This window comes from Ochotona curzoniae, unplaced genomic scaffold, assembly GCF_017591425.1.
Source record: "Ochotona curzoniae isolate NIBS_2020 unplaced genomic scaffold, NIBS_Ocur_1.0 contig_4754, whole genome shotgun sequence".
NCBI classification, from domain to species: domain Eukaryota; kingdom Metazoa; phylum Chordata; class Mammalia; order Lagomorpha; family Ochotonidae; genus Ochotona; species Ochotona curzoniae.
The window spans coordinates 1,023,150-1,050,370 of record NW_024466378.1 but is presented as its reverse complement, the minus strand read 5'-3'; the positions used below and the strand labels follow the sequence as shown (position 1 = coordinate 1,050,370).

The window sequence follows — 27,221 nt, the reverse complement described above, 5'->3', positions numbered from 1 at the left end:
TACGGCCTGTTCAGATCTGGCTGAAGGAGTTCCGTTCTTAGTCCGCCCCTGTGACATTGCTCATCTTAGTTCTTTCGTGGCATTCGTGTGGTCTAAATTGATGTACATTTGAAACTTGATAACCATTTGCATTTTTGTGACCTGACTTCTTTAGAATGTCAACTTTGTAAGCTGAGCTTGTGATGTTTCAAATCATTGCATCTTTACTTAGAACAGCTCCTGAACTACAACAGGTGCTAAAAAAATCATTTGTCAAATGAGTAAATAAGTGTATAAGATTTGGAACAATACAGAAGGAGCTTCTCCTTTCGCTGTGGCCAGACCGTGTGATAGATGTAATTCTAAAAGCAGCAGTGGAGGTGGAATACAGCAGAGCATGTGCCTTTGTGTCCTGAGCCCCAATATCTTCATCTGTTAAATAAGCGTAACAGAGCTTACCTCCTTGGGGTACAGGAAGACTTCAGTGGAGTACAACATACCAACAAGTCCTAGCAGAGCGATATGAAATGCTCTCCTAGCATCTCATACTGTAAAGATACCATGTGTGTTGCTGTGCCTTTCGGCTTCCATCCCTCTTCTGGCAGTTCAGGACATGGGCAGGCAGGTGTGGGGGCAGTGGGAGCAGGGGTGAAGCGGGGATGAGTGCGGAGACTGAGTGGGGGTGATGGGGGTGCAGTCATATGTTCTATGAGCTCTCTTTCTTTTCCTTCCTTTTTATTTTTAAACTTTACTCATTTTATACATTCCTACTGGGAAAACTTTGACAAGTTTAAACTTTAGTGTATGAAATGACAGTTATACACATGACTCTCGTATTTTTGAGAAAAGGATTTATTTATTTGTGAGTCAGAGTTACAAAAAGTGAGAGAAAGAGAGAGCAAGCAAGCTTCCATCTGCTGGTTCACTCTCCAAACGGTCACAATGGCTAGAGCAGGGCTGGTTCGAAGCCGGGAACCAGGAACTTCTTCTAGGTCTCCCATGTGGATGCAGGGTCCTAAGCATTTGAGCAACCAATCCTTTGATGTTTTCTCAGGCTATAAGCAGACCGCTGGATTGGCAGTAGAGCAGCCAGGACTCGAATTGGCACCTATATGCGATACTGGTGTCACAGATGCGGCTCTACTTGATAAGTCACAGCACTGGCCCTAGATATTCTTGTATTTCTAGAAAGTATGTATTTTAGGGGATATATAATGGAAGTGTAGCGGGGACTGATATGTTCAGATATGAAGACAAAGTGCTGTATGTCTCTATGCATACAGACCAAGGATGGACTCCCCGTGAAAGAGTTGAATACATCCTAACAGTAAGATGATGGACTCTCTGACAATGTCCATGCCTACATTGTCAGAAAACACTTCCATAATAGCATGAGGGACTTGTGACAGTTCATGAAGGACATCCATTGTAAAACTGGAGGAGAATTCAATGGTGTGGGGGAGGGAAGGGCTTATGGAACTAGATCATAAAACAAAGTAAAATTTTTTTTATTGAAGAATGTTTTTTATTATAGTTTTGACAATCTTTACGTAGTTAATTGGGGTAAAAAGGTTCAAGGGCTATAGGAAAGTGGGTAAGACTATTATTTCCTTCAAGTTTAAAGGGGAGTATTAAGGGAGAAGGGCCACCCAATTTCCCACCCTCCCCAGGTCCCAGTTGTAGGGTATGCTCCGAGGTTCTTACTCAAGTGGTTTTGATAGTTCACCAGTTAGTAATTGCTGCCAATCTTGCCACTCCAAGCACGATGAGGTCTTTGAAAAATCCACTGATTGACATAGTCCATCATAGAGTCTCTGTTTGCCCCATATTTTGCTGCCAACATATAGCTGAGATGGTTGATTGACCTGTTCTGTCCTCTGACTTTTCATGGTTAGGGTTCTGAGTCTAGCATTTTGATTGGGGAGAACCCCAAACAAACTTTGTCCGAGGTGTTCTCAGACCAGATTCTTGTATGTACTAGCAAGTACAGGGCCTGGCATAGTCCATCGCCCTGATCAGCTGGTGGTTGCAATCGCTGGGTTGATTCTGTTTTCGGCCCTGGCTTCCACTGGAACCAATGGGTGTTGCAGTCCAGCCTGCTGCCCAGCACATACTCGGCCCTCACATAAACCAGTGGGAGCTGCAGCCTAGTTGGAGCGACCCACAATGTGAATGTAAATGTAAAAAAACAAAATAAAAAATAGAAAATAATAATCTTTAGCATTTTAGAAAAAGCGCTAGCCTGGGAGGCAGAGGTACACTGAGTGTGCCTCGTATAAACATCCAGACAGGGATCCTGTGGTCATTGCTGCCGCCCACCCTCAGGATGCTTGGCACATGATGTCTGTACTTGCAGGGGGACTTCTGGTGTCCACACTAGGCCAATACAATGGGGCTTCAAAAAGCTTGTGGAAAACTGAAATGGAATTTAAAAGACAATGCATGATGAGATCATTGAAAATATTAAAATATAAATGAAAATAGTTTAATCAGAAGTCAGAGAACATAATAGAGAAAAACCTTCTAGGGACGAAAGAAAGCAAGAAAATGCAGTGGGAAGGTTTGATATGATGTGGGCAGCCACCCTGAAGGGGGTCATCATCTTAGCTGACATGCAAGGACAATCGTCTCTTCACTGTGGGAGCGGAGTAAGGAGTCCTTACTGAATTGGGATGATTCCCTACTAGAAATTTCACTTGATTCATCTGCTTACACACAACTTGAACAAACCTAGAAAGCCTTGTAAAGTTATTGGAGGGATTCTGTGAAGTAATTCCCGTGAGGTCTTGTTCCCGTATCGGGCTCTGAGTGTGTGGCTGTGTCGCCAGGACAGCCAGGCCCTCCAGCTGGCCAGCTGGGGCGCTGTTCCTCCATGGTGTCTTGGCCAATGATTTTGGAAGCTGGAAGCGCCAAGAACCTCAACTCTGCCACTCTTCTGACAGGAATCATGTGTCTGCTTTCTTTCTAGAGGTAGGGGATCAGGGGTGCATATGGGAGAGACTGTTCATGGTCACGGAGGTCCTTTTAGGGGTGGCAAAAACGTTCTAGAAGCAGAAGTTGGCTATTTGCATACCTTCTCCAAATATCTGTGAGCATGATCTTTTGTTCATAAGATTTTAATTATTTTACATGAAAGTTAGAGAGAGGAGTCTCATATGCTCTGGTTCACTCCCCAAATGGTTACTATGGCTAGAGCTGGACCAGTCAGAAGCTGGGAGTCAGTAGCTTTTTCCTGATATCTCACCTGGGTGCAGGGTCCCAAGGCTTTGGGCCATCCTCTACTGCTTTTCCAGGCCAAAAGAAGGGAGCTGGATTGAAAGCAGAGCAGCCGGAACTTGAACTGATGCCAGCACAACAGAGGATTAGCATGCAATGCCCGAGTTGGGCCTTAATCTCTCTCTTAAAAAAAACTTATGTATTTATATTTTTGATGTGTCTATCACTTCATTAGGTAATGATGTCAACAAATGGCAAGCAGAATATAATAATACTAATGAAAAAAAAAACCAGAAAAAAAGGCAAATAAAATTCAAAGAACCTGCTATGCCTTAGGGTAATAAACAAAGGCTGTACAATATGGCCAAATGCAGAGTGTGTCATCTTACTATTGTTGTTCTAGAGGCTGGAAGAAGGCCCAATGCAGCTTAGGGTCAGTTCACAAACCCACATCCTCTCCTTCAAGGTTCACAGAATGCATTAGTATAATGAAGACTCGGAGAAACTGTAAGAAAGGAACTAGTCTACGGGTTGATGCAGTGGCTCAACTGGCTGATCCTCCATCTACGGGCATGCATCCCATATGGTGCCGGCTCATTTCCCAGCTGCTCCACTTCCCTTCCAGCTCCCTGCCTGTTGCTTGGGAAAGCAGTGGAGAATGGCCTGAGACCTTGGAACCCTGTGCCCGCTTGGGAGACTCAGAAGAAGCTCCTGACTCCTGGCTTTGGATAGGCTTAGCTCTGGTCATTGTGGCCATTAGGAAAATGAATCAGTGGATGCAAGGTCTTCCTGTATCTTCTCTCTGTAAATCTGCCTTCCCAATAAAAAGAAATCTTTTTTTTCCCCTGAAAAAATATAGGAACTAGTCTAACTTTGCGCCACCAAGAAGAGTTCCAGACACTTTCTTTACTATGAAATTAGCTTTTTGCTACTGTTGTGCAGTGGTAGCATTCTTTGTGAGATTGGGACGGGCTGGGGTGTGACATGTGTTGCCAGGTAGAAAGTTTTGACAAAAGGCCACTATGAGAGCATCTTGGCTAAGGCTCCTCCGGCATCAGTGGTTTTTAGATGTACAGCATTCCAGGTCAAATCCCTGCAGCAAGCGCCCTGATGAAAAGAGGCTCTGGAAGTGAAATGGAGGCTGCTGGCTTGGCCCTGTGTTCTCAGGCCTCCCCTCCCAGGGTCTTCCCTGGAAGGTCTTAGAGAGGACAGACAACTGGACAAGAAGAAGCAGTCTGCTAGTATCCCTCCTGCCACTCCATGGATTGGTCAGCATTTTGCAGCACGTGGTGGAGCACCTGAGATAGTTAACTAACCAAGAGAAAAGATGTATTTGGCTCATGGCATGGGAGGTTAAAATCCAAGATCAGGTGGTCTCCACTGATTTGGCATCTGACCCAAGTGATGGCAGGAAGTGGCAGAGCTCGACACTTGGTGGATCTCAAGAGGAGCGAGGGAGGGCAGTACAGCCCAAACTTCGGTGTTTGTAACAGTCCCCTGATGGGGCACATCATCTGAGCCTTGGTCCAGTGATCCAATGACCTCCCTGCAGGCCCTACCCTGTCCTGCATGGTGCCCTCCTGGGGACCCAGACTAACTCTTTGCAGGGTCATGGCAGGGATACCCAAACTGTATTGAAACCAGAGCCTTAATTTTCTGCCTTTTCTTTTAGACGGATGTTCCCTGTCCTAAAGATCAGCGTCACGGGGTTGGACCCCAATGCCATGTACTCCCTCCTGTTGGATTTTGTGCCCACGGACAGTCACCGTTGGAAGTACGTCAATGGCGAGTGGGTGCCTGCGGGTAAACCCGAGGTCTCCAGCCACAGCTGTGTCTACATCCATCCCGACTCCCCCAACTTTGGAGCCCATTGGATGAAAGCTCCCATCTCCTTCAGCAAAGTGAAACTGACCAACAAGCTCAACGGAGGTGGGCAGGTACGGGCAGGTCGCCTGGACATTGGGTTTGGCGTCCCCATCACACCAATCAAGAAATATCAAGGGTGCATTTAGGCAATTAGAGGGGTCCTCACTAGCCTCTTCTTCCACAGAAACCAATTATTCCCTGGAGCCCAAATGTAAACAGGAATAAACAGCTCTTAATTGGTGCTTTCAGTTTTTAATGGACTTCCTGATGTGGAGAGTGCGGGAGTGCAGTAGTTTACTTAATCATCAGGGCTCTTTTCATAGTTTTGTCTTCTGTGCCCTGCTTTTTACCCAGGCCCTGTAGAGAGATGTTTGCAGTACCGGGGTTTTGTCATTCCCTCCCCCTCTTTTTTTTTTTTTTTCTGGTGTAAGTGGCATGTTGGCAAAAGACAAATACCTTAATAAAAAGCTGCTCCTAAATGAAATAATTACTACCTCCACTTCGGCATTATGATAATTATCAATACAATATTCAATCAGCTTTAGTTTGTCAGAAAAAAAAAGAAAATCCAAACAAACCTTAAATAAGGAAGGTTTTATGTAAGGACTCCAATTAGAGTAAACAAGATTTGGGGGGCTTTTTTCCCTCTCATTTTCTGTGGAAAGACCATGAACGTTCATTTACGGGGTAAGGTTGGTTAGATATTCTACACCATGCAGATTGATATAGGGAATTGGAGACACAGCTGGGAACATGTGGCCCAGGTCCTCTGTGCTATCCTCCTTCTTTGCTTGGCCTTGCCCTTGGTTTTGTGCCCTATCCTGACTTCCCTGAGCTCAGCTGGCAAGGAGACGTGGAATTCATGTGTTAGGAGGTGCACGCAGTGCCACCCAAACCTTTGTGAGATTCTGAAAGCTCCAGTTCTTTATCCAAGTAAGAAATAAAATTGTTATTGCCCAACAGACTTCGTGACTGGAGGCTTTGCATAAACCCTTCATATGAATCACTTGTAAAATGCAACCGTTGTGTTTTGAGTTCTTAGGGTTTTTCATTTGAAGGAAAAACCCAGTGTGTTTCAATGAATTGCAATCTATGTTGTTGTCCTAAAAAAATAAGGGAAGGTTTAAAAACGAAGTCAGGCTGTAGGCAGAAAGTGGGACAGGCTGAAGAACGACTGTTAGGCAACCCATCCCATGCACCTGCCCAAGTTTCATTGCAATGCCCCCTCCCTGGGATTTTTGAAAATAGTCTCTCCCCTCATTAATTTCTTAGATGGGGTGCTGGTAGCTCAGGTCATCTAGGATTTGGTTTTGTGTATCCCAGACCAGGATGGGTTTTGACCTTGGGCCTGGTCAAAGGTTTTAATTCATTTATTAACCGTAAGACACAAGCCTTGGCTTGGTTTCTTTCTTTTCTTCTCCTGCCTCAACAGATAATGCTGAATTCTCTGCATAAATATGAGCCACAGGTTCACATAGTGCGCGTTGGAGGCACACACCGCATGGTAATGAACTGCTCCTTCCCCGAAACCCAGTTCATAGCGGTGACTGCCTATCAGAACGAAGAGGTAAGTGTGTGTGGCTGTGGGTGTGATGTCACCCCAGTGAGTGTGGCTGGTAGGGCCAGAGGGGTGCTTGGATTGCCGTGACCATGCCTGGATGCTGATGCTTCCAGGATTCAGATATATTCAGTGGAGAAGTTCAACTCCAGGGTAGCTATTCTCCACTTTCTCTTGCTTATTTGCTCCAGTCCCAGCGTGGGTCCTGTCGTGATGCACAGCCAGGCAGTGTTACACAACTGATTCTGCTGAAACTCAGGAGTCTTCATTCTTAGGTCCTTAGTGCTTTTGGGCCCGCACAAAGCTGGGCAGTCTGGGATGGGTCTCCTTTTCTATGAGCAAATCAATGGGACTGATCCAAGGGACATTGTCCTTGGGGTTTTGTTATGAGATTACCCAATTAGTTTTTAATGTTTGAGCCTGGTCAGGCTCTTGCCTGCACTCCGGCTGAGTGGTAGGAATGTGGAGTCTCTGTGAGCTGTTCTGGGGTCCAGCCCTGTTTCGAAGGACTCTTAGGCCTGATAATCTGGAGAGACTTGGGCTTTTCTGATTTAGGTCTAAAACATTCAAAAGTAATATGTGTTTATTTGAAAATCATATAATAAACCAATAGTACTTTGACATATGCATTATAAGAAAGGATAAAAAGGTTTAAAAAATGCCCTACTTAAAAATGTTTATATAGTTATTTGAAAAGCAGAGTTAGAGAGAGGGAGGGCCTCCATCTTTGGGTTTACTTGTGTTGGGCCATCTGAGACTCCCACGTGGGTAACAGGAGCTCATGTATTCGGGCCATCTGCTGTGGATTATCCAGGCTCATTAGCAAGGAGCTGCACTGGAAGTGGGACTGCCAGGATTCGAACTCATAGGAGATGCCAGGTGTAGGTGGCAGCAAAACTTGCTGTGTCCACAATTCTGGTTCCCAATAGGTACTATTTTTTTCTGCCTTTACAATCCTATTTGCTATGTAGCTAACAGATAAGGGCTCACTATGCTTTTTCCCCTATTCATTTCCCATGTGTATATGAATATATGAGAGATCTTCAAAATGTTTGTGGAAAATTTCATCATTTTTAATGCCACTTTCCACAAACTTTTAAAAGCATCATAATACATACAACTATAGATTTTTTTCCCTATACATGACTCATCTTCTAGATATTAAACTGAAAAATTTTCTCCCAATTTGGCAGTCCATTATGAATATTTTCTTTTTTTCTTTTTTAAAAAAGATTTATTTTATTTTTATTGGAAAGACGGATATACAGAGAGGAGAGACAGAGAGGAAGATCTTCTGTCCAATGATTCACTCCCCACGTGAGCCGATGCTATGCCGATCTGAAGCCAGGAGCCTCTTCCGGGTCTCCCACACGGGTGCAGAGTCCCAAAGCTTTGGGCCGTCCTTGACTGCTTTTCCGGGCCACAGGCAGGGAACTGGAAGGGAAGTGGGGCTGCCGGGATTAGAACCGGCGTCCATATGGGATCCTGGGCGTGCAAGGCGAGGACCTTAACCGCTTGTGCCATCTTGCCGGGCTCATTATGGATATTTTCAATGTGGTCATAGTCAGCTCTTTCTGCAATGCAGGCACAGTATTAAATTACATGGCTAATATGATATTTCATGCAATTACCCCTCCCCCCCACCAGAGTCAGAGATTGAATTGTTTCCAGTTGTTTGTTTTTTATTGTTAAAAATTGTTGCTCTGGATGTCCTGGTGTCTGTACCTGCTTGCTAGCATGAGTGAACACTCGGATAAGCAACTGTCAGAGCAACAGGTGTTAGGGTTTTTGGCAGATGCTGCTGCATTGTCTCCCTCAAAAAATTGTGTCTGTTGAGAGTCTTCACCCCACGATCAACAGTGGCCATTGCCCATCTTTTGCAGCTTGCATACTTTGAGAGGTCAAAACACAGCATCTCACAGCTTGAATCTGCATGTCTTTATTTGGAAGCTTTCAAAGACCCAACCACATGAGGCCGAGCCTCCAAGGATGCTCTCTAGAATCTGTGTTTTTAAGGACTCCGGGGATTATCCAGGTTTGAAAACAACACTCGGAGTACCTCTGGGTGATTAGGTTGCAGAGTTAGCTCTCTGCACCGAGGTCCTCCTTTGAAACACTACTTTGGTCGCCTGGCAGAGCCCCTGCTAGACTTTGTGGGAGCAGAAAGGAACCCACAGTTACTCAACAGGTGCCTGGCAGCCATCCCTACTCTGCTTCTCGTCTCCAGATTCTGGGTGTAGGAGGGGAAGGTGTGGCTGTCGCCTGGCCTCCCCAATCTCCAAGGAAAGCCCTCCTCCCTCTCCTGTGCAGCTTATTCTCGCAGTTGGGAGTTGGCAGCTGGATGGGGGAACATTTTCTTGAAGCGTTTCCTGGCTGCAGGTGCTGGATGGACCTGTGTGATGTACCTACTTGAATCCCGCCACCTGATCAGCAAGCTTCCCCGCCTGGCGTGTCTACTGGGGGTTTTAAGCATGCTCCAGGACAACCAAGCTCTTAGCATCTGCCCCAGAACCCTTCGGCAGTGTTTACTGAGGCTTTGGCAGGGTGGGAACTCGGGGCAAGGCCAACCTTTTCCTTATGCCCGTTGTTACCATCATTTTTCAGCCCTACCTCTTCAAGTTTAGTGAAGAAAATGGCCAGGTCACACCTATCTGACTCTGTAGTTCTTTCCCCAAATTCTCCCGGTTTCTTTCCACAAGTTTTGGGCCAGAGAGGGATATGCTTTCATTTTGCTTGGCCTCCTTCATCAGAGAGCAGCGATTCTCAGGCCGTTGGTGACAGAAATGTCCTACCCAACGTTTATTTAAGTAGCCCATGTTTGTTGGGTATTGTTCTAGATGATGCAAATATTGGAATGCATACATAAATGTGTTCTTACTTCAGGCCATGTATGTGGCAGTAGAGACAGATGACAACTAGGCCAGAGCCAAATGGGAATGTATGATAAAATAATAAAATAAATTAAAATATTTCTTTCATTTTATCTCTGTGTCTCTCTCTCTCAGTATCCGTAGCCTCACCTCCATCCAATGTCTCCCTCTATCTCTCTCTCCATCTCTATTCACCCTTTATCTCTGCTTCTGTCTGCGCCTCTGCCTCCCTCTCTATCAAAATCTTCATCTTTCCCTCAGTTTCTAACTCTGGCTCTCTCTCCATCTTTGTCTCCATTTCCTCCGTTTTCCCTCTCTGCCTGAGTCTCTTCCATCTCCATCTTTCTCTGTCACCCTCTGTTATCTCCTTTTTTCAAAAAAATCTGTCTCAGTGTCTAGCTGGGTCTTTATTTTCATGTCTATCATCTGTATAAGCATCTTCTTCTGCATCTCTTTCGTAGGATACATCTGCTTCTCTTTCTTCATCTTCACCCGCCTCTCCATCTCTGTACAAATCTCCATCCTTGTCTCTAGCTTGGTGTCTCTGTTCCCATCTCTGCCTCGTTCTCCATCTCCTCTATGTCATACAGCTCTGAGGAGGAATGAAGCAGACAAACCGAAGTGCAATAAATCTAGTTACAGTGGATGGGAGCAATGGTTTATTTTTTCCATTGACCTGGCCCAGGGCATTAGTGGTTGTTTAAGCACAAGGACATTGATGCTAAGCTCTACTCTCCAAGGTGAGGTCACACCTGTGCTGCTCCCCCCTGACCTGGGTTGGTTGCTCAGTGATTGCTGAAAATGAATGATAATTTTTTAGTGCAGTAGAGATTTGTTCCTTTCTAATGCTCTCTCTGTTCTTTGGTTACTTTAAATGCATTTACCATTTTCACCATGTGTCAGGACAAAATGTCCTTTGTCAGAGATGGTGCATCAGTGACTTAGTGCAGGAATCAAAACAAAGCAAAGCATGAAGAGGTAGAGCATCCAGTCTGATCAAAATTCACAAGTGAAGACAAAGGGTTCTGTTATTCCTATTTCACTAACACTTCTTATCTTTGCAAATTCAAGATAACAGCTCTCAAAATCAAGTACAACCCATTTGCCAAAGCCTTCTTGGATGCCAAGGAAAGGTAAGTAGAGAAATTTTGGTAAAATCATATTAAGTTGACTACCAAAAATATCAAATGAATTAGACTATTAGTACTTACATTATCTTGACATAAATGTGTTTTTCAATACTTCATTAAGTAGTCCATAAAACAAACAAAATTAAACTAAATTATAATGACCTGTTCCTTATAATAGATCTCAGAAGAACCCTTAGCTGGAAATAGTTTTTCAGCCTGCCTTACTGTAGCTTCTTGAAAGTAGTGCAATCATATTTTTAAAAAATGATTTCCATTAAAATATTTATTTAGCGGTTTGAAAGGCAGAGTAACGGGGGCAGTCATGGTAGTGGTGGGAATAAAAAGATCATCTTCCATCCACTGGTTCTCTTCCCAAATGGTTCACCGTGGTCGGAGCTGGACCAAAACAAGGCCAGGAAACTGGAACTTCTTCCGGTTTCTTCCATGTGGATGGCAGGGGCAGGAGCTCTTGCATCTTCTTCTGCTGCTTTCCCAGGGAGCTGGATTGGAAGTGGAGCTGCTGGTGCTCACATGGAAGCAGGTGTGGTAGGCAGGAACCACTTGCTGTGCTAGGATGTCAACCCTGACTTCGATTTTCAAATAGTATACTCTACCTTTCTCCCAATCACATCTGAATAACATGGTTTTAATCAATTGTTCTTTTTAAGGCCACATTTAGCATAGGCAACTATGAGGTGTGGCAGGAGGTTCATCTTGGGCAGGTGAGAGATGTCTGAGACTTCTGGACATGTGAGAGATGGTTCTAGCACTTTGGACCAATGACTTGACATCTCTGTATCTTTCCTTTTCATTCAAGGAAAGAGGGAAAAAGAATGGGGCTTATCTGTGATTTTGTTCTGTTGACAGGATCTAACACACAAATATAAATGCCTTTGATGTGTACAGATTTCACTGAGTGTTGAATCCAATCATGCTTATAGCTGTCTAACCTTTCCTTTTACCTTAAAGGATCTAGGTTGATGGAGAGAGGTTTAAAATGATGTGTCACAGCAATTTGTCATTCAATATTTGAGGAAATTTTGATGATGCACCTATGCCTTTTCCAGATTAAAAAAACTCTAGTGTGTGAGATGACAGAATTTATATTCAAAATGATAGCAGTGTAGGCTCGTGAAAATAATTTAGGACTTTGAGGGAGAGATTCTGAGTCTTAGCTTTGTCATTTCCTGGCTGCTTGATCTTACAACTTGCCTGCCTTTCTGTTTTTCTTTATTCCCTTTTCTAATTTGTTATGCATTGCATTCCTAGGAAAAGAATCCTGGATTTTTCTTCCTCTGTGGTTTGCTCTTTTTTTCTTTGTGGCTATTGATGCCAGGTGAGGTGTCAGAACAATAAAACTCAGCTGGAAGGATGAGAGATTATTCTGCCATGTTTTCCTTTAGATATTTGGGTTACGTGTCAGATCTGAGGATGATCACTGCATGCTTGTTTAACCTGTCTGTGAGGTTCACAACAGATTCTCCAGCTCAATGATTTAAATTTCACCCACTGAGCCCTGCTTCACCACCACAGTTAGCAACTGGATATAGTAAAAAGAGTAACAGTAAAAGTGCAACCTGTAGAGCAAGTGTGCTTCTTAGAAATAGTGACTTGGAGGAAGGATGAGGGAAGGACAATAGCTTCAAGTAAAAAAGGTACTTGGATTTCTTATCTCAAGAAACATTGCTTGGGCCTGCACTGTGGGGTAACAGGCTAAGCCACTGTCTGCTGTGCTTGCATTTCACATGGGTGCCTGTTTGAGCCCTGGCTGCCATACTCCTCCCTCCCTCCCTCCCTTTCTTCCTTCCTTCCTTCCTCCCTCCCTTTCCTCCTTCCTTCCTTCCTTCCTTCCTTCCTTCCTTCCTTCCTTCCTTCCAATTTTATTTTATTTTTATTGTAAAGTCAGATATAGAGAGAGGAGAGACAGAGAGGAAGAGCTTCCATCCGATGATTCATTCCCCAAGTGACCACTACGGCCGGTTCTGCACCAATCCGAAGCCAGGAGCCTGGAACTTCCTCCGGGTCTCCCGTGTGGATGCAGGATCCCAAGGCTTTGGGCCATCCTTGACTGCTTTCCCAGGCCACAAGCAGGGAGCTGGATGGGAAGTGGGGCTGCCGGGATTAGAACCGGCACCCATATGGGATCCTGGCGCATTCAAGGCGAGGACTTTAGATGCTAGGCTACTGTGCCAGGCTCCAAACTCTTTTCCTACACTGTGAAATTCCTTGCCTCTCTCTCGCTCTCAGTCACCCCTAACAGATGGAAGACCTTGTTCACTTTGTTTCCTTTAAAATAAGTAAAAGCAAATCTTTTAAAAAAAACAACTTATTTCTCTCCATAGACAATCTACTTATGCTGGACTTACAGAAAAGCTGGACACCCACAATGCCCTTTTATTGCTTTTTCAGAAATCACCTGAAAGACGTCCCGGAAGCAGTCTCTGAGAGCCAGCACGTGACGTATTCTCACTGTGAGTTGGGTGAACACTGGCTGGGAAGTGAGTGGAGATGTTCTTGGATTCACTCCCCTGCACACCCACAGCACCTGGCATGGCTGTGTAAGGTCTGATCCCAATCTAGACTGGACGTGGTATTCTGCTGTAGACAAGTTCATGCCCATTACAGAATGCTCAGGACTCCGTGCTCATCAGCTTATGGGGCTTCCATAAGTCTAGATAGGGTATAAGAATGGAAATGATGAACCACTTAGGCTCTGCTTTCTTTTTTTTTTTAAGGTTCATCTATTTTTATTGTAAAGTCAGATATAGAGAGAGGAGAGACAGAGAGGAAGAGCTTCCATCCGATGATTCACTCCCCAAGTGACCGCTGCGGCCGGTTCTGCACCAATCCGAAGCCAGGAGCCTGGAACTTCCTCCGGGTCTCCCACACGGGTGCAGGGTCCCAAGGCTTTGGGCCGTCCTTGACTGCTTTCCCAGGCCACAAGCAGGGAGCTGGATGGGAAGTGGGGCTGCTGGGATATGAACCATTACCCATATGGTATACCAGTGCATGCAAACAGCCATATATAGGCCAGACTAAAGCCAGGAGTCAGGAACCAGATCTGTGTTCCCCCCGTGGTGCCAAGAACCACACGCCTGGCACCTCTTCTGCAGCTTTCTGAGGTGTATTATTAGGGAGCAGGATGAGAAGTGGAGCAGTCAGAACTTACACTGGCACTCTCAGCTGGGGTGCTGGCATCACTAGCAGCATTCAGCTTACTGCATCATCACACCAACCTGCACACTTTATTTTGTTGTCAAGAAAGTATTTGAAACCCATGCCTATTGGTTTCATACTATTCATTGTCTGTGAACATTTTTTAGAATAGATAGTCAGAGAAATACAAGGAAAGCTTAGAACCAAACAGGAAATGATCAGCGTGGATCCACTTATACCTTACTAGGTAGGACACAAAGATTAGTTACTCCTCACTAGGGTATTGAAGATTTCTCTGCACACCCCCTCCTAAAACTGCTCTGCACCTCAACTGTTGACATATGCCTTGTTAGATTTATAAGCCAGTTTAGACTCTCCTAAAATCTACCAAGTTCAGCAAAATTATGAGTCAACACAATAAACTGCTAAATACTGAAATGAAAGCAGACACGAGACAGCTGAATAGTACCCAATAGCCACTTTAAGGTGTATAGCAGCAGGTTCTGTCTACAAACAAAAATTGAAGGATCAATGAAGTGGTCCCAGGATGTGGTTAAGAACTTGCACTGTTATAACGTATTGATTACTCAATACCATGTCAATTAATTCCAAAAAAAATGAATTTTATTATTTTTTAAAAAATAGTGATTACATGATTGATCAGGGCAGGAAGGATCGAGGTTCAGGGAAAACTGGGTGAATTCATTGCTTCTAAATTTGTCATTTCTTCTTGTTGTTTCTGGGGGAAGGGGAGAGACAAAGGGGGAAACCACTCACGACTTTGCACACGGCCCAGTACCAGGGATGAGGAACAGCCACCTCATATCAATCCAGAGTCCCAATGTGTACATATTCCGAGGGTTCTGTCCAGGTGGTTTGGGCAGTTCTGAAATGCTGCCGATTTCACCAACCTCAGGGTCTGAACTTTTGAAGATCCTTCATAGGAATGAATTTCAAAAAAATTTTTGCACCAGAATAAGTTTGTCCCCATTCCTATTTCCCCAAACTTTCTGAATTACCCTCATGCATGCTGCCTCCTGGACTTTTATTTTAATGCAAATCGAAAGTAGCCCAAACGTTGGATTTCTCTGAATGATTGCATTCAGAGAATGCTTGGATATGCCCTGTTGTCATCTCCTTAGGGGCAGATTCCCTGGGGAGGGGGCATGGTGCCAGGTGTGGTGGTGTCTCTACAGGGATGAGCTGGTCCCCTGACCCTGAGTGTGGACTCTGTTTCTTTGCTCTAGTGGGAGGCTGGATCTTCTCCAATCCTGAGGGCATGTGCACAACAGGGAACACCAACTATCAGTATGCTGCTCCTTTGCCCCTGCCTGCTCCCCACACCCACCCTGGCTGTGAGCACTTCTCCGGCCTCCGAGGACACCGGCCAGCTCCCTACCCCTCCGCGTACATGCATCGAAACCACTCTCCCTCAGGTATGTGGCTCTGCTAATTAAACCCATGGGATGTGAGCGAGCAGGGAGAAGTGGGCAAACACCCGGGAGGAAGGAGCTGAAGAAGGAGCATCTTTCTTTCAACGTATGTGTTACGGGCGCTGTTATTATGTATTGCCATTGTGTGTTTCCTTTTATTGTTCATATGCTAATCATAGATGACCTAGTTATATTGTGTGAGTGTCTTGCAATTATTTTGTAAGAATGAGCATGAAAGTCTCCTTCTCAGCATCAAACTCCCAGCAGCCTGGCAGTTTGGTGCTGATCTCTAAGAGCAGAGTTAGGTTGCGTGGGCCAGGGAGCTTGGCTTGTTGCTGCCACTTGGCTCGTCTCTACAGGTGTAATTGTGGCTCAGTCCAGAGATTGCTGGGTTCAGTGTCAGACATCTATTACGGAGGCCTTGGGGAAGCTGCAGCACTGTACGTGCAGGCCTTAGATTAGCTGACGTGAAGGTTGCAAGCTCAACCACAAGTACTGCTTGCAGTCATTATTTTTGTGGGTTGGGGTTACTGCTTGCATACCTTATTTGTTTATTTAATTTAAAGCGGGAGAAAGGGAGGGAGAAAGAGAGAGAGAGAGAGAGAGAGAGAGAGAGAAAGATGCTTCCATTACTGGTTCACTCTCTAGATGCCTGGAATGGCCAGCGGTGGGTCAAAGCTGGAAGCCAGAAGCTGCACCAGGTCTGCCATATGCCTGGCAGAAACCTAACTTGAAGTATCACACTGCCTATCAGATTGTCTTAGAAGAAGCTGATCTGGGAGCAGAATCCAGGCACTTGTCCTAATTGTTGCCTTATGATTTTCTTTTCTAAAGTTTAAATAGCTTCCTTTATTTATTTATTTGAATGGCAGAACTAGGGAGAGAGATCTGTCATTCCCCAAATGGCTACAATAGTCAGTGTTGGGCCAAATGGGAGCCAGGAACCTGGAATTCCATTTGGGTCTGCAGCATGACTGGCAGGGGACAAAGCACTTGAATCATCACTACTGCTGTCTCCCAGGATGGCCATAGCAAGATGCTGGACTGTAAGCAGATGGGCCAGGATCTGGACCAGGCACTCCTATGAGGTCTATGATCCTCTAACCACCGTCTTAACCACTAGCCAGCTCTCTAACCCTGAGTGTGTTTTCTTTTCATTGAAGCTGTGTCTTGTGTACCTTGGCCTAGTGTGTGCCCAGATCTTGCCTGATCTGTAGATTTGCAGAAAGAAGGAAAAAATCAAAACAGCGTTTAGTTTTTGATTCAGTTATTCAGGCAACAAATATGTGTTGAGGATTGACTGTGTGCCAGGCTTTGCTTTAGGCACATGGACAAGGTGGATGAAGACCCTGCCCTTACGGAGATTCCTTTATAATGTGGAAAGGTGAATACCAAAAGAGACAAATAACTACAGACCATGGCTAGGACATGGAAGAGCATGTGTAGATTCCAACTTCTCTCCTTTGTTAGCGATGCTCTGAACTCTGCATCTGCAGGTGGCTTTCCTGGTCACCAGCCACCTGTCCTTGTGTCCCTTAGTGCACTCCTCCCAGCAACCTCAATAGCTGCTACCAATAGGGAAAGAATGCGGGGCTTAATGATATCCGAAGCTGAGTGATGCCTCATCTCCTTCCTTGTTTCCTGTGGTCCTACAGAAAACATGTCTTCTGATCATCTGCCTTACACAGGGTTTTCTAGGCGGTGGGCACAGGAGGGTGATTTGGATGCAGGGAGGCCATGGGAGGAGCACAGGGCTACAAAAATACTTGCACATAAATAAATCAGAATAAATACCACACAGTGAGGGCTCTGGTGTGGTACTTGGACTGGCAGCATCGCCTGGGAACTTGTTAGAAACAGAGTCTCAGGTTCTACTCCTGGAGTTCAGCCTCCATTTTAACAAGATCCCCTGGTGATTCATTGGCATATTATTTGAGAGGCATCCTATAAAACATGCAAGCCAGAGTGCCATGGGTATTCAGGAAAAAAAAAGAACAGCTAGATTTATCTGGTAGGTAGCAGAGGCTGTCCAGAGAAGTTAAAATTTAAATTGGGGAGCAAAGGTTGTGGTATACCACTTGCAACATCGGAATCCCATATCAGAGTTCCAGAAGTTTCCCTTCTGATCCAGCTTTCTGCTAACTTCCCTGAGAAAGTGGCAAAGGATGGCCTTAGAGCTTGGAGCCTCCACCGTCCATGGGGAGACCAGAATGGAATTCCTAGCTCCCGATTTCAGTCAGGCCCAGACCTGGCTGTTGTGGGCATTTGAGGAGTGAGCCAGTGGATAGAAAAAATCTCTGTCTGTCTAACCTTTTGTCTTTCTCTGCAATTTTGCTTTTCAAATTCATGCGTATATAAATATGTCTTCTAAACAATTTAAATTGAACCTTGACTAGAAGAGGACAGAGGTGTGAGTGGGCAGGCCATTGCAGGTGGAAGCAATGGTGTGAGTTAAGACCCGGTAAGGAAAAGGCATGTGGGCTGGCTGGGGAACATATTTGCAGCAGAGTGTAGAGGGGAATGGGACCTGAGGGAGACACAAGGTCTGATGTTGAAGAGGCTGCACCTGCCAGGTCATGTGCAGCTGCATTTCTCCATTTTGTACCACTGTGACACCCTACCATACGCTGGGTAATGTATAAAGAATGGGAATTTATACCCTCCAAGTTTTGGAAGCTGGGAAATCCACGGTCAAGGTTTTGACCTCTGGCGAGGGCCTTTTTCCAGCACCATAAGTGGTGGGAAGCATCTTGTGGGTGGGAGAGAGGGAAGGGGGCTGAAATCCTCCATTTAGGAAGAATCCAGTTCTGAGAGAGTGAACCCACCCTCGTGATGGTTCCACTCATGAAAGCAGAGTCCCCATGTCCCGGTTACCTCTCATCTCCCCACACTGTTGTACTAGGAATTAATCTCTAACACATGACTCAAATCACAGCATCAGGGATAACTCCCCTTCCTTCCCCCACTTCTTCTTGCTCTCTGTTATATTTACATTGTGTATGCGAGTGGAGAGTCAAGAAATAGAAGGTGCTGTTTCTTGCCCCTTAGTTGCATGTCCTTGAGGTTGCATCACGATGCATGTTCATTGATGACTGTAGTCAAGAAGAGTAATTTGCCCATTTCCTCTTCCTTTTTGACTATAGTGAACACCTCTGAAACCTGTTCTCCCAATGAATTTCCAGAACACGGTAGAAACTAGGAACCATGGCATTCACGCTCTTCATTGGATGTCTAGATTTTTCATCCCATGTAACTGAGGCTCTGTATCCTTTGGCCCACTTCTTATTGCCCCCCAGCTCTGGAGACCACTGTTTTTTTTTCTCTATGCATGTATGAATTCAACTTTTTAAGACTCCCTTTACAGTAAGGGAGACCAGGCAGTTCTGTATTTTATTTTTTTGCGAGAAGACAGTATTCTTCAGATGCTTAAGTCAGCCTGAGATGTTGTCATCTACTTGGGAACTGCTGAGAAGGATAAGGTCTTGCCTCTCAGAAATCTCATCTGGGCTCTGGTGGCCCTTAGCTTGGCTTGAGGGCATGACTCTACAATCCATCCAAATAGGGGAGTAACTAGGATGAAACGAGACACAAAAAGCAAGTTGCACCTCTCTGAGCCTCATCTATAAAATGGAGATGGGAGGCTGTTGCTGTGAAGAATCAGCGATGAGCAGCACCTGACATATGGTTGCCATGTAATAGACATCAGTGCCTTCCGCTGTTTTGCTTTCCTCAGAAAATGCTAACAGATTGTTGGTCCCTATAGCCCAAGCCATGGTTATGATTTTACCCCAGGATGATGTCATTGCCCGTAGGCTTTTGTGTTCCATGTGCTCCATCAATTGAACTATTGTTGTTTTCCCAAAGTGAATTTGATAGAAAGCTCAAGCAATAACCTGCAAGTTTTCTCGGGACCCGACAGCTGGACTTCCTTATCCTCGACACCCCATGGCAGTATCCTCTCTGTACCCCACACCAATGGACCAATCAACGCAGGGCCTAGGTAAGAGCATCATCTTCAACCTGCTTGGTACCAGTTATCAAGGTTCATCCTTTCCTTACTCTTTGGTCTAAACTTTGGGCCCCTTGGAAATGAAGGTGACAATAAGATGGACCTGCTGTCCATTGGTTCACTCCCTATGTGGCAGCAATGGCTGGAGCTGAGCCAATCTGAAGCCAAGGACTAGAAGCCTCCTCTAGGTCTTCCACTTGCGTGCAGGGTCCCAAGGTTTTGAGCCATCTACTATTACTTTCCCAGGCCATAAGCAGAGAACTTGATGGGAAGTGGTGCAGCTGGGACATAAACTGGCACCCATATGGGATCCTGGTACTTGTAAAATGAGGATTTAGCTACTAGACCTCCACACAGGCCAGGCCTGGTAGAAAAGTTCTTGTTGGGGTATACTCTCTTTCATTTTATAGACATATAATTTTATAATGTATATAATCACACACACATATTATATACATATATGTATATATACACTTACACACATAATATATACATATATTATATATTATTATTATATACGGTATATATATAATGTATATTCTCTCTATATATTTTAGCTTCTTTTAAAATTGTTATCATCATTCTATGATACAGTTGCATAGGCCCTGGGATTTCCCCTGCTCCATCCCTGCCCACCAAATTCTCCAATATTATTACTATAGCATAGCTCCTCATAAACAGTCACATGTTTAGCATTGCGGGCATGGACAATATTTTAAAGGAAAGAGACATTATGGGCAGGGTTGTTTTTGTCTGGAACAGAGAGGCATTAGGCTGTGATGATAGCAAATATGTATGCCTGGAGGGGAACAAAAGGGGAACAGAAAGGGAAAAAAGCAAATATACCCCAAGAAAGCAGGAATTCTGTCATTTGCCTATGTTTAAAAGGGTTGTAGGTGCCTGGCTCACAACCCTGGTGACAGGGTTAAGAGGGGCATGTTGGTCTCCTGGTATAATTCTTGTACTGGAGACCGATTGGTCTGACTTCTGGAAATCCATGCAGTGAAAGTAGAGAAGTAAGACACCCTACAATCTGGCAGAGCTGGGTTTGAGTCTCAGTTCTATCTCTCACTGGATTTTTGGCTTGGGGTGATTTTTTTTGACTTTATATAAGCTTTAGCTTTCTTATCTATAATGGGGAAATAATTTGAGCTGCTGCTCTGCAGAATTACAGATGGCCGAGGAGCAAAACGAGAAAATGTGCTCTAATACACATTAGGTAGAACAGCATTATTCTACATAAATGTCAGCTTTTACCTTTCATACAGACATGCAGGACTTTGAGAAGATCCAAAGGGACGCAAAGCTGGAGGATGGGACCTGTGGAGATGTCAGAGGACCCATGTCCCACTTGCATGCGCGTCAGAACCATCTGGGGTTGTGTAAAATGCAGGATCTGATGAGCAGCTTTGGCTGGAGCCTGGGATTCTGCATTCCAAGTATGCGCTTAGCTGTTCTGGCTCACGAAGGAAGTGGAGAGCCATGCTGTCCCGTGCAGCAGCCACCAACTGCTGCATGCGGCAAATTTCCAATATGTGGCACAATGGCTGTGGAGCACTTGAAATGCAGCTGGTGCAGACTGAGCTGTGTTGTCAGTGTCATATATACACAGGGCACTGATGCAAGTAGTATAAAACAAGAGGTATAAAGCAAGAAGTGAAAATCTTGGTACTATTTTTGACATCAAATGCATGTTGAAATGTTATTTGGAATATCTTTACTTACATAAAATATTCACAACCAATTTTTTTTTTCCTAAATGTGGTTACTAGAAAATGGAAACATACATAGGTGGCTGGCATTTGTGGCTTGTTTTTTATTTCTTCAGAGTAATGCTGATCTGGAGGCTCCAAGGGGAAGCATTGATGTGGGCAGTGGTAGGAAGTGAGAAAGAGAATAAAGATGAGTAGAAGATATTAAATCATCATGTATCAAGTTCGGTACTAGCTACCCTACAGAAGTCATCTATAGAACTCAAGAAATCCACCAGGCATGTTTTGCAATTCCTTTCTTCGTTGCTGAAGAAAATAAAGTGCAGGAGCTTCTGGCCACACAGTCAGTTGTGTACCTCGGCTCATGGCTTTTTCACCAGCCCAAAAGGCATCAGACGTGATCCCCAAAGGATGCTGAAGATTCTCTTCTGGAATTCCAGCAAGCTGGGTGGGCTCAGGTAGCTGTGGCCGGACTCCTGCGTTCTGATTTGGCCCAAGCAGGTCTATAGTAACTGAAGGATGGTCCAGAGGAGGGTGGCATCTCTACCTTTGGTTTCTTCTTTAGTGTGTTTGACCCATTCCTTATTCCATGAAGATTTTGCAGAGAAAAAGCAAATGCATGCATCGCGATCACTGGGTAACCAGCCAATTATCAAACCATGCGCTATCAGTCAATGTGGAAAGTCCAAGATGCCAGGATGTATTGATGAATCAAGGCTTAAAAGTTTGGCAGCTATTCTACGTGTCCCAACTGCAGTCGCACACATCTGGGTTCTAGTTTAGCAGGAACATTTTACTGTAACTAGTTGGGAGGTTTTTTTAAAGGTCCCGACAGCCAGGCTGTTGGCTAGCCAAAGTGAAATCAGAATCTCTTAGGGCTGGACCCAGGAATCAGGCTTACTTTTTAAACATTTGTTAAGTGATTCCCGTGTGTAAGCAAGTGTGCTGCAGTGCTATACTCTTAGAAGTAAAGAAGACGAAGGAAGTGGTTCAGTTCCCTAGTCTGCCTGCCAGGGACCAGAGCTGACTGGTGGAGTGCAGGAATGGACGGACGGATCCCAGCGATTTCCTGAGTGCCAAGGGTTAGGCGCATGTACGCCTTCTCATAAGCCTCATAACATCTCTGTGAGTTATGTGAAATCGTTTTAAAGATGAAGATGGTATAGTGGATAAAGGAATGTCAAGATGAAGGTGAGGAGACTGAGGCTCAGAAATATCCAACAGTCTGGCCAACATCACGAAGCTAGTACTGGCAGGGCGCGGATTCTTCCCGGGGTTTTTGGACAGCAGTATGTCCTGGCTGTCGTTGCCATGCCGCCTCTCTAGGTCAGGAAGAGTGCACACTCACAGGTCACACACTTTCTGTACCTTCCTCTCACTACCTACATCACAAGGGCTAAACGGGAGGCCTAGAGAGATGAAATGCCATGTTCAGAATCCAATAACTTGTGAGCCTCAAGGGCAGCATTGGAATGTGGACCTCAGAACAACTCATTTCATCTTTATTTTGCGTATTGCTTCTATGGGCTTCTCTGCAGAAGCAGGGCCAGTTTGTCACAGCTGGAAAGAAAGCCACTGCTAGAAGCCCTCTTCTGATCTGTGTCCCTGGGTACCACTGGGTATCTGCTTGTCCCACATGTTAAAAGAAAAACAAAACAAAACAAAACAAAACAAAACAAAACAAAACAAAACAAACGGAATCCAGTTAAACGGAACAAAGCTTACTTGAGCATGCAAAAGTTTGCAGAGCAGGGCAGCATCCTGGATCAAAGAAACAATACCGCCTTCTCCTTACAACATGGTAATTGTATAATCAGGAAACAATAGTACAGGGAGGACCTGGATATGCAATCCAATCATCTACCCTCTTTGGGCAGAATTTGGTAGTCTTCAGCCTGGGGTTGGCTTGAGGGGTTACCTGCCTTGACTGGTTGAGGCTCAGTTGCTTGGTGACAGGGGTATATTGTTAGGCGAGGGTATAATTGGTTTGCCTGTCAAGTCAGTATGTTCAGAAGCCACTTTGGGCCAAGTTTCATCATCTAGGTAAGAGAACTGACTGACCAGTGGGTCATCCAACATTGCCTCTCTCTGTGTCTCTGCAGTGCCTACCCGTGCCTGTGGACCATCAGCAATGGCGCCGGGGGCCCTGTGGGGTCGGGCCCAGAGGTGCATGCCAGTGCCTCGGGAGCATTTCTTCTCAGTAACACAGCCGTGACGTCACCCCCGTCTGTGCTCCCTGCTCAAGTACCTGCTTCAGCTGGCGTGGAGGTTCTGGCGGAGCCCTCGCTTACCAGCATCGCTGTGTCCACCTGGACAGCAGTGGCCTCGCATCCCTTCCCTGGCTGGGGTGGCCCAGGTGGGGGTGGGGGCCATTCTCCCTCCTCGTTGGACAGTTAGAGAGGATCCCAGGACCCTCCGTCAGCAGAGAGCTTGTAAAGTGCTTAGGAATCCACCTGCTGATCACAGTGCATCAGCCAGGAGCTGGCGGGCAGGGTGGGCTATGACAAAGCCTGCTGGGAGACGCCTTTGCTCGGGTGATGCTGTGATTTAGTGTCTTGCATCTTTACATCTTTCGCATCCTCATTTCCTTTGCAGCTTATCCTTATGCTTAAGTAATTAAACATCACTGAGTACCTTTCTCGTGTTCTAGAAGGCCTAGCTTCCTTCTGTGTGGAGTGGCATGCAAAGCTCACAGTCCACCTCGATAACCCTGTGCAGCCTGGAAAGGAGGTGTGGTCACAGGCCCCGGCTTTGGCTTTGACTTTGACACCACAAGAAGGTATGAGTGCACAAAGTAGAGGAAATCGCGGGGTCTACGGAGCTGCATCATAAAATAAACACATTAAAAAAATCAGACGAAAATCAAGTGAATAAGATAAACCATGTGTTCTTCACAGCCATGGACCTGGTATTGAAATGAGGTCATGTCATTTTCTTAGTCAAGAACAAGTGAAATCCCATCTCCCCTCTAAGGAGAGTCTTCGCTCTCTGGCCCCAGGCTGCTGCCCAGCCCCAGTGCCTGTGTTAGTAAGGCAGACAGCGCTCTGTTCTCAGAACACTCCCTGCTCTTTGCCTCCTCTGTGTGTCTGCCCGTGCCTGAGGCGCCTGTGCGCCACCTGTGCAGGGCCTGCACACCTCCGAGGGAGTGGCTGAGATGCCACGCCGTGCATCCAACACCTGCTTCCTGGCCTCTGTGAAGCAGCCCACCGCATTCTGCTTTGTATTTCTGTTATCTGTGAGCATGTCCTCTCCCTGCTGTAAGCCTCTGGAAGGTGAGGTTTAGCCTTCTTCGCTTGCACCTCACCACCTGCAATACTGTGCCTTGCCTATTGTAACTGCTCAATAAACATTTGCTGGATTGAATTGGTGCGAGGTGCCTGTGTGTTAGCAGGGCAGTGTGGAGCTGGCTGGAAGGCGGGGCTCTGTGGCGCGTGTCCTGTGACAAGGCAGTGTGACCAAGCGCGATCGTTGGGTGCCATTCTGGCTTCTCCGCTGAGCTGCAGCCCATTCTCAGTGGCTGCTGATGACATCAGGCTGTGCCAGGTGCTCATTCCCAAACACCGGTCCTTGGATTCCCTGTGCTGGGACCACCTGGAGTAATGGACGGAAGCACAGATCCCTAAGCATGCTTGGCATTCACTGGGCACCTCACACCCACTGCATCGGAATCTTTGGGGCTCGAGTGTAGAATATCCATTTCAAATTATTCTAGGCAACATTTACAGAGCCAGATTTAGAAACCACTTGTCTAGAGAGGCGAATGAGAACAAGAACTACTGCAGGAGCCTTATTTCACTACCTCTGCTGCAGTCAAGGTCATGTCTATAAGCAATGAGCAAAACCACTCTCTTAGTCTTTCTTTTCCTTTTCTACTCAGACCTGGATGTGCAAAGGAACATGGGGGTGGGGGTTCAGGGTTCAGTGGTGAGCAGATCTTTAAGTGTAGCTATCAGAGTATATTCTTTTTCTTTTGAAGATATATTTTATTTATTTTTATTTGGTATTGGAAAATCAGATATACAAAGAGGAGGAGAGACAAAGAGGAAAATCTTCCATCTACTGATTCACTCCCCAAATAGCCTCAAAGGCCAGAGCTGAGCCAATCCAAAACCAGGAGCCTGGAGCCTCTTTTGGGTCTCCCAGGCTGGTACAGGGTTCCAAAGCTTTAGACCATCCTCGACTGCTTTCCCAGGTCACAAGCAGGGAGCTGGATGGGTTAGTGGGGCAGCTGAGATTAGGACTGGTTCCCATATGGGATCCTGGTGTGTGTAAGGTGAGGACTTCAGCCTCTAGGCTACCAGGCTGGACTCTGACTGGATTCTTGACGTTGTCACTGAGCTAGACTGTGGTTCCTCTGGGAGCCTAAAAGTGGGTCAGCTGCCCTAGCATTCTTCCACTGGCTAACCACACCACTCTAAGACTTCACCTGGGGTCCAACCATGTGCTATTGAGTCCTAGGCTCTTTCTATTGTGAAAAGTCCTTTAACAAACTGTGGTTAGCTACTGTGGCATATTGACGATTTAGATCTTTGGAAACAAGCCATTCCACCTATGTTGTGTCCTGGGAGGTCACCTTATTCCAACAGTGGTTGCCTGGTCTGAGTTCTGGCATGGCTAAATGGCTAGTGCGTGAGTGAGCAAGTGATAAGATCAAGGCACAATATGCTCATATAATTTTCAAAAGCTGCCTGTTCAGCACACTCACAAGGCAGTACTGTTCTTGCTTCCTCAAGCCCCTTGTGACAGCATTAGAAGCCATTAAAAGTCTGATCTATTGGCATCTCTGCAGGATAGTTTTAAGTGGCCATTTCTCATTCTATGAGAACTTTGAGCTCTTGTGGCCTTCACTTGCCCGGCCAAGGCCTCCACCTCTGTCATTGCAGCAGTTAGTCAGATGCCAAATACACAGCAGGTGCACTCAGCTCTGTGAAAACCCATCTTTAGACTTCTTCTGCCCACACCTCCCCTAACCTGAAGAAGAGAGAAAATGCAGCCCAGAGGCACAGAACAGAAAGAGCCCAACAGCTTCTCCTATTCAGGTGACTTGACTCCTTTGCAGAACCAGGAAAGTGAATATTGGCTCATTTAGGGGGTGGTTGTGTTTCATGGATCCAATCTCACTAGGAATTTGTGGTGATTAGGGTTTTTTTTTTTTTTTTAACAAGTGTGTGTGAGAGAGGGAGGGGAGGAGGGATATACCCAGAGAAAAATCTTCAGTTTTCTGTTTGACTCCCCAAAAGCCTGCGACAGCTGGGGCTGAGTCGGGCCAAAGCCAGGGGCCAGGGGCCAGGGGAATCTTCCCGGAGCACCTCCTTGAGCCATCCCCTGCTGCTTTCTCGACTGAGCTGAGAGCTGAATTGCAAGGGAGCAGCCTGGACTCTAACTGGTGCTCATAGGGGACATTGGCAATGCATGTGGTGGCTTAACACGCTATACCACAATGCCAGCCCCTGTGATGATTCTTAAACATGCAGCATTAACAGAAGTCTATGTATCACGTATGTGAAGAACATGAATTCTGTTTTATGAAACTGTGGGTTAGCCAGCATTGGGGAAGGACAAGTGAAAGTTCACTGGGGCTTTCTTCCCTCCTTCCTCCCCTTTCTCCCTTTCTTTTCTTTACTTGTTCTCCACCCTCCCCCCTTACTGAGCCTCTTGTTTGACTCCTGGCCAAACTGGCAAGAAAAACTTCTTGCAAAGTACAAGATATACATATATACACATATATGTATATACACACATATGTATACACACATATATACATAATATGAACACACATATATATTCATCTAGAGGAACTGTATGATGGGCATTTTCATATAGACAAGGAAGATACATAGCAGTGTGCATCTCTACTCTTGAATAAAAGATGAATTCCTAATGAAACTGCTAAATGTATTTTGACAATAGGATGCTGGACTCTGCCATTGTCTACACCTACGGTGCTATGATACACTTAAATAGCAGCATGATGGACTTGTGCCTATTGCTGAAGTGAATTGTGATAATTCACAATTACCATTGTGATAATACAGGGGAAAACAGTGTGGAGCATAGTTGGGGAGGGTGGGAAAGGAAATTCTTGACCTATGGAACTGTATCATGAAAAAAATCATAGAAGAGTATGGACGTCTTGGAACAGAGGTTGTAGTTGGAATCTCTGGTGCTGTAAAGACATAGGGAGGACTTTGGGGTGATGGTGTATCGGGCTAATCCTCCGTCGGCAGTGCCAATATCCCCTATGGGTGCTGGTTTGAGTCCCGGCTATTCCACTTTCATTGCAGCTCCCTAC

At 45.5% G+C, this 27,221-nt stretch overlaps 1 protein-coding gene across 1 annotated transcript in view; it reads left to right on the top strand.

Moving 5' to 3' along the window:
* Positions 1-23,345, top strand: part of TBX19 (T-box transcription factor 19) — a 28,937-nt gene extending 5,592 nt beyond the window's left edge. Inside the window, exons 2-8 of the mRNA XM_040987537.1 lie at positions 4,868-5,132; positions 6,494-6,628; positions 10,561-10,622; positions 13,029-13,090; positions 15,023-15,211; positions 19,073-19,208; positions 23,032-23,345. Of these exons, the coding sequence (XP_040843471.1) occupies positions 4,868-5,132; positions 6,494-6,628; positions 10,561-10,622; positions 13,029-13,090; positions 15,023-15,211; positions 19,073-19,208; positions 23,032-23,326 (1,144 nt within the window). The 3' untranslated portion in view covers positions 23,327-23,345. The remainder of the gene's footprint in view (positions 1-4,867; positions 5,133-6,493; positions 6,629-10,560; positions 10,623-13,028; positions 13,091-15,022; positions 15,212-19,072; positions 19,209-23,031) is intronic.
* The last annotated feature ends 3,876 nt before the right edge of the window (positions 23,346-27,221 follow it).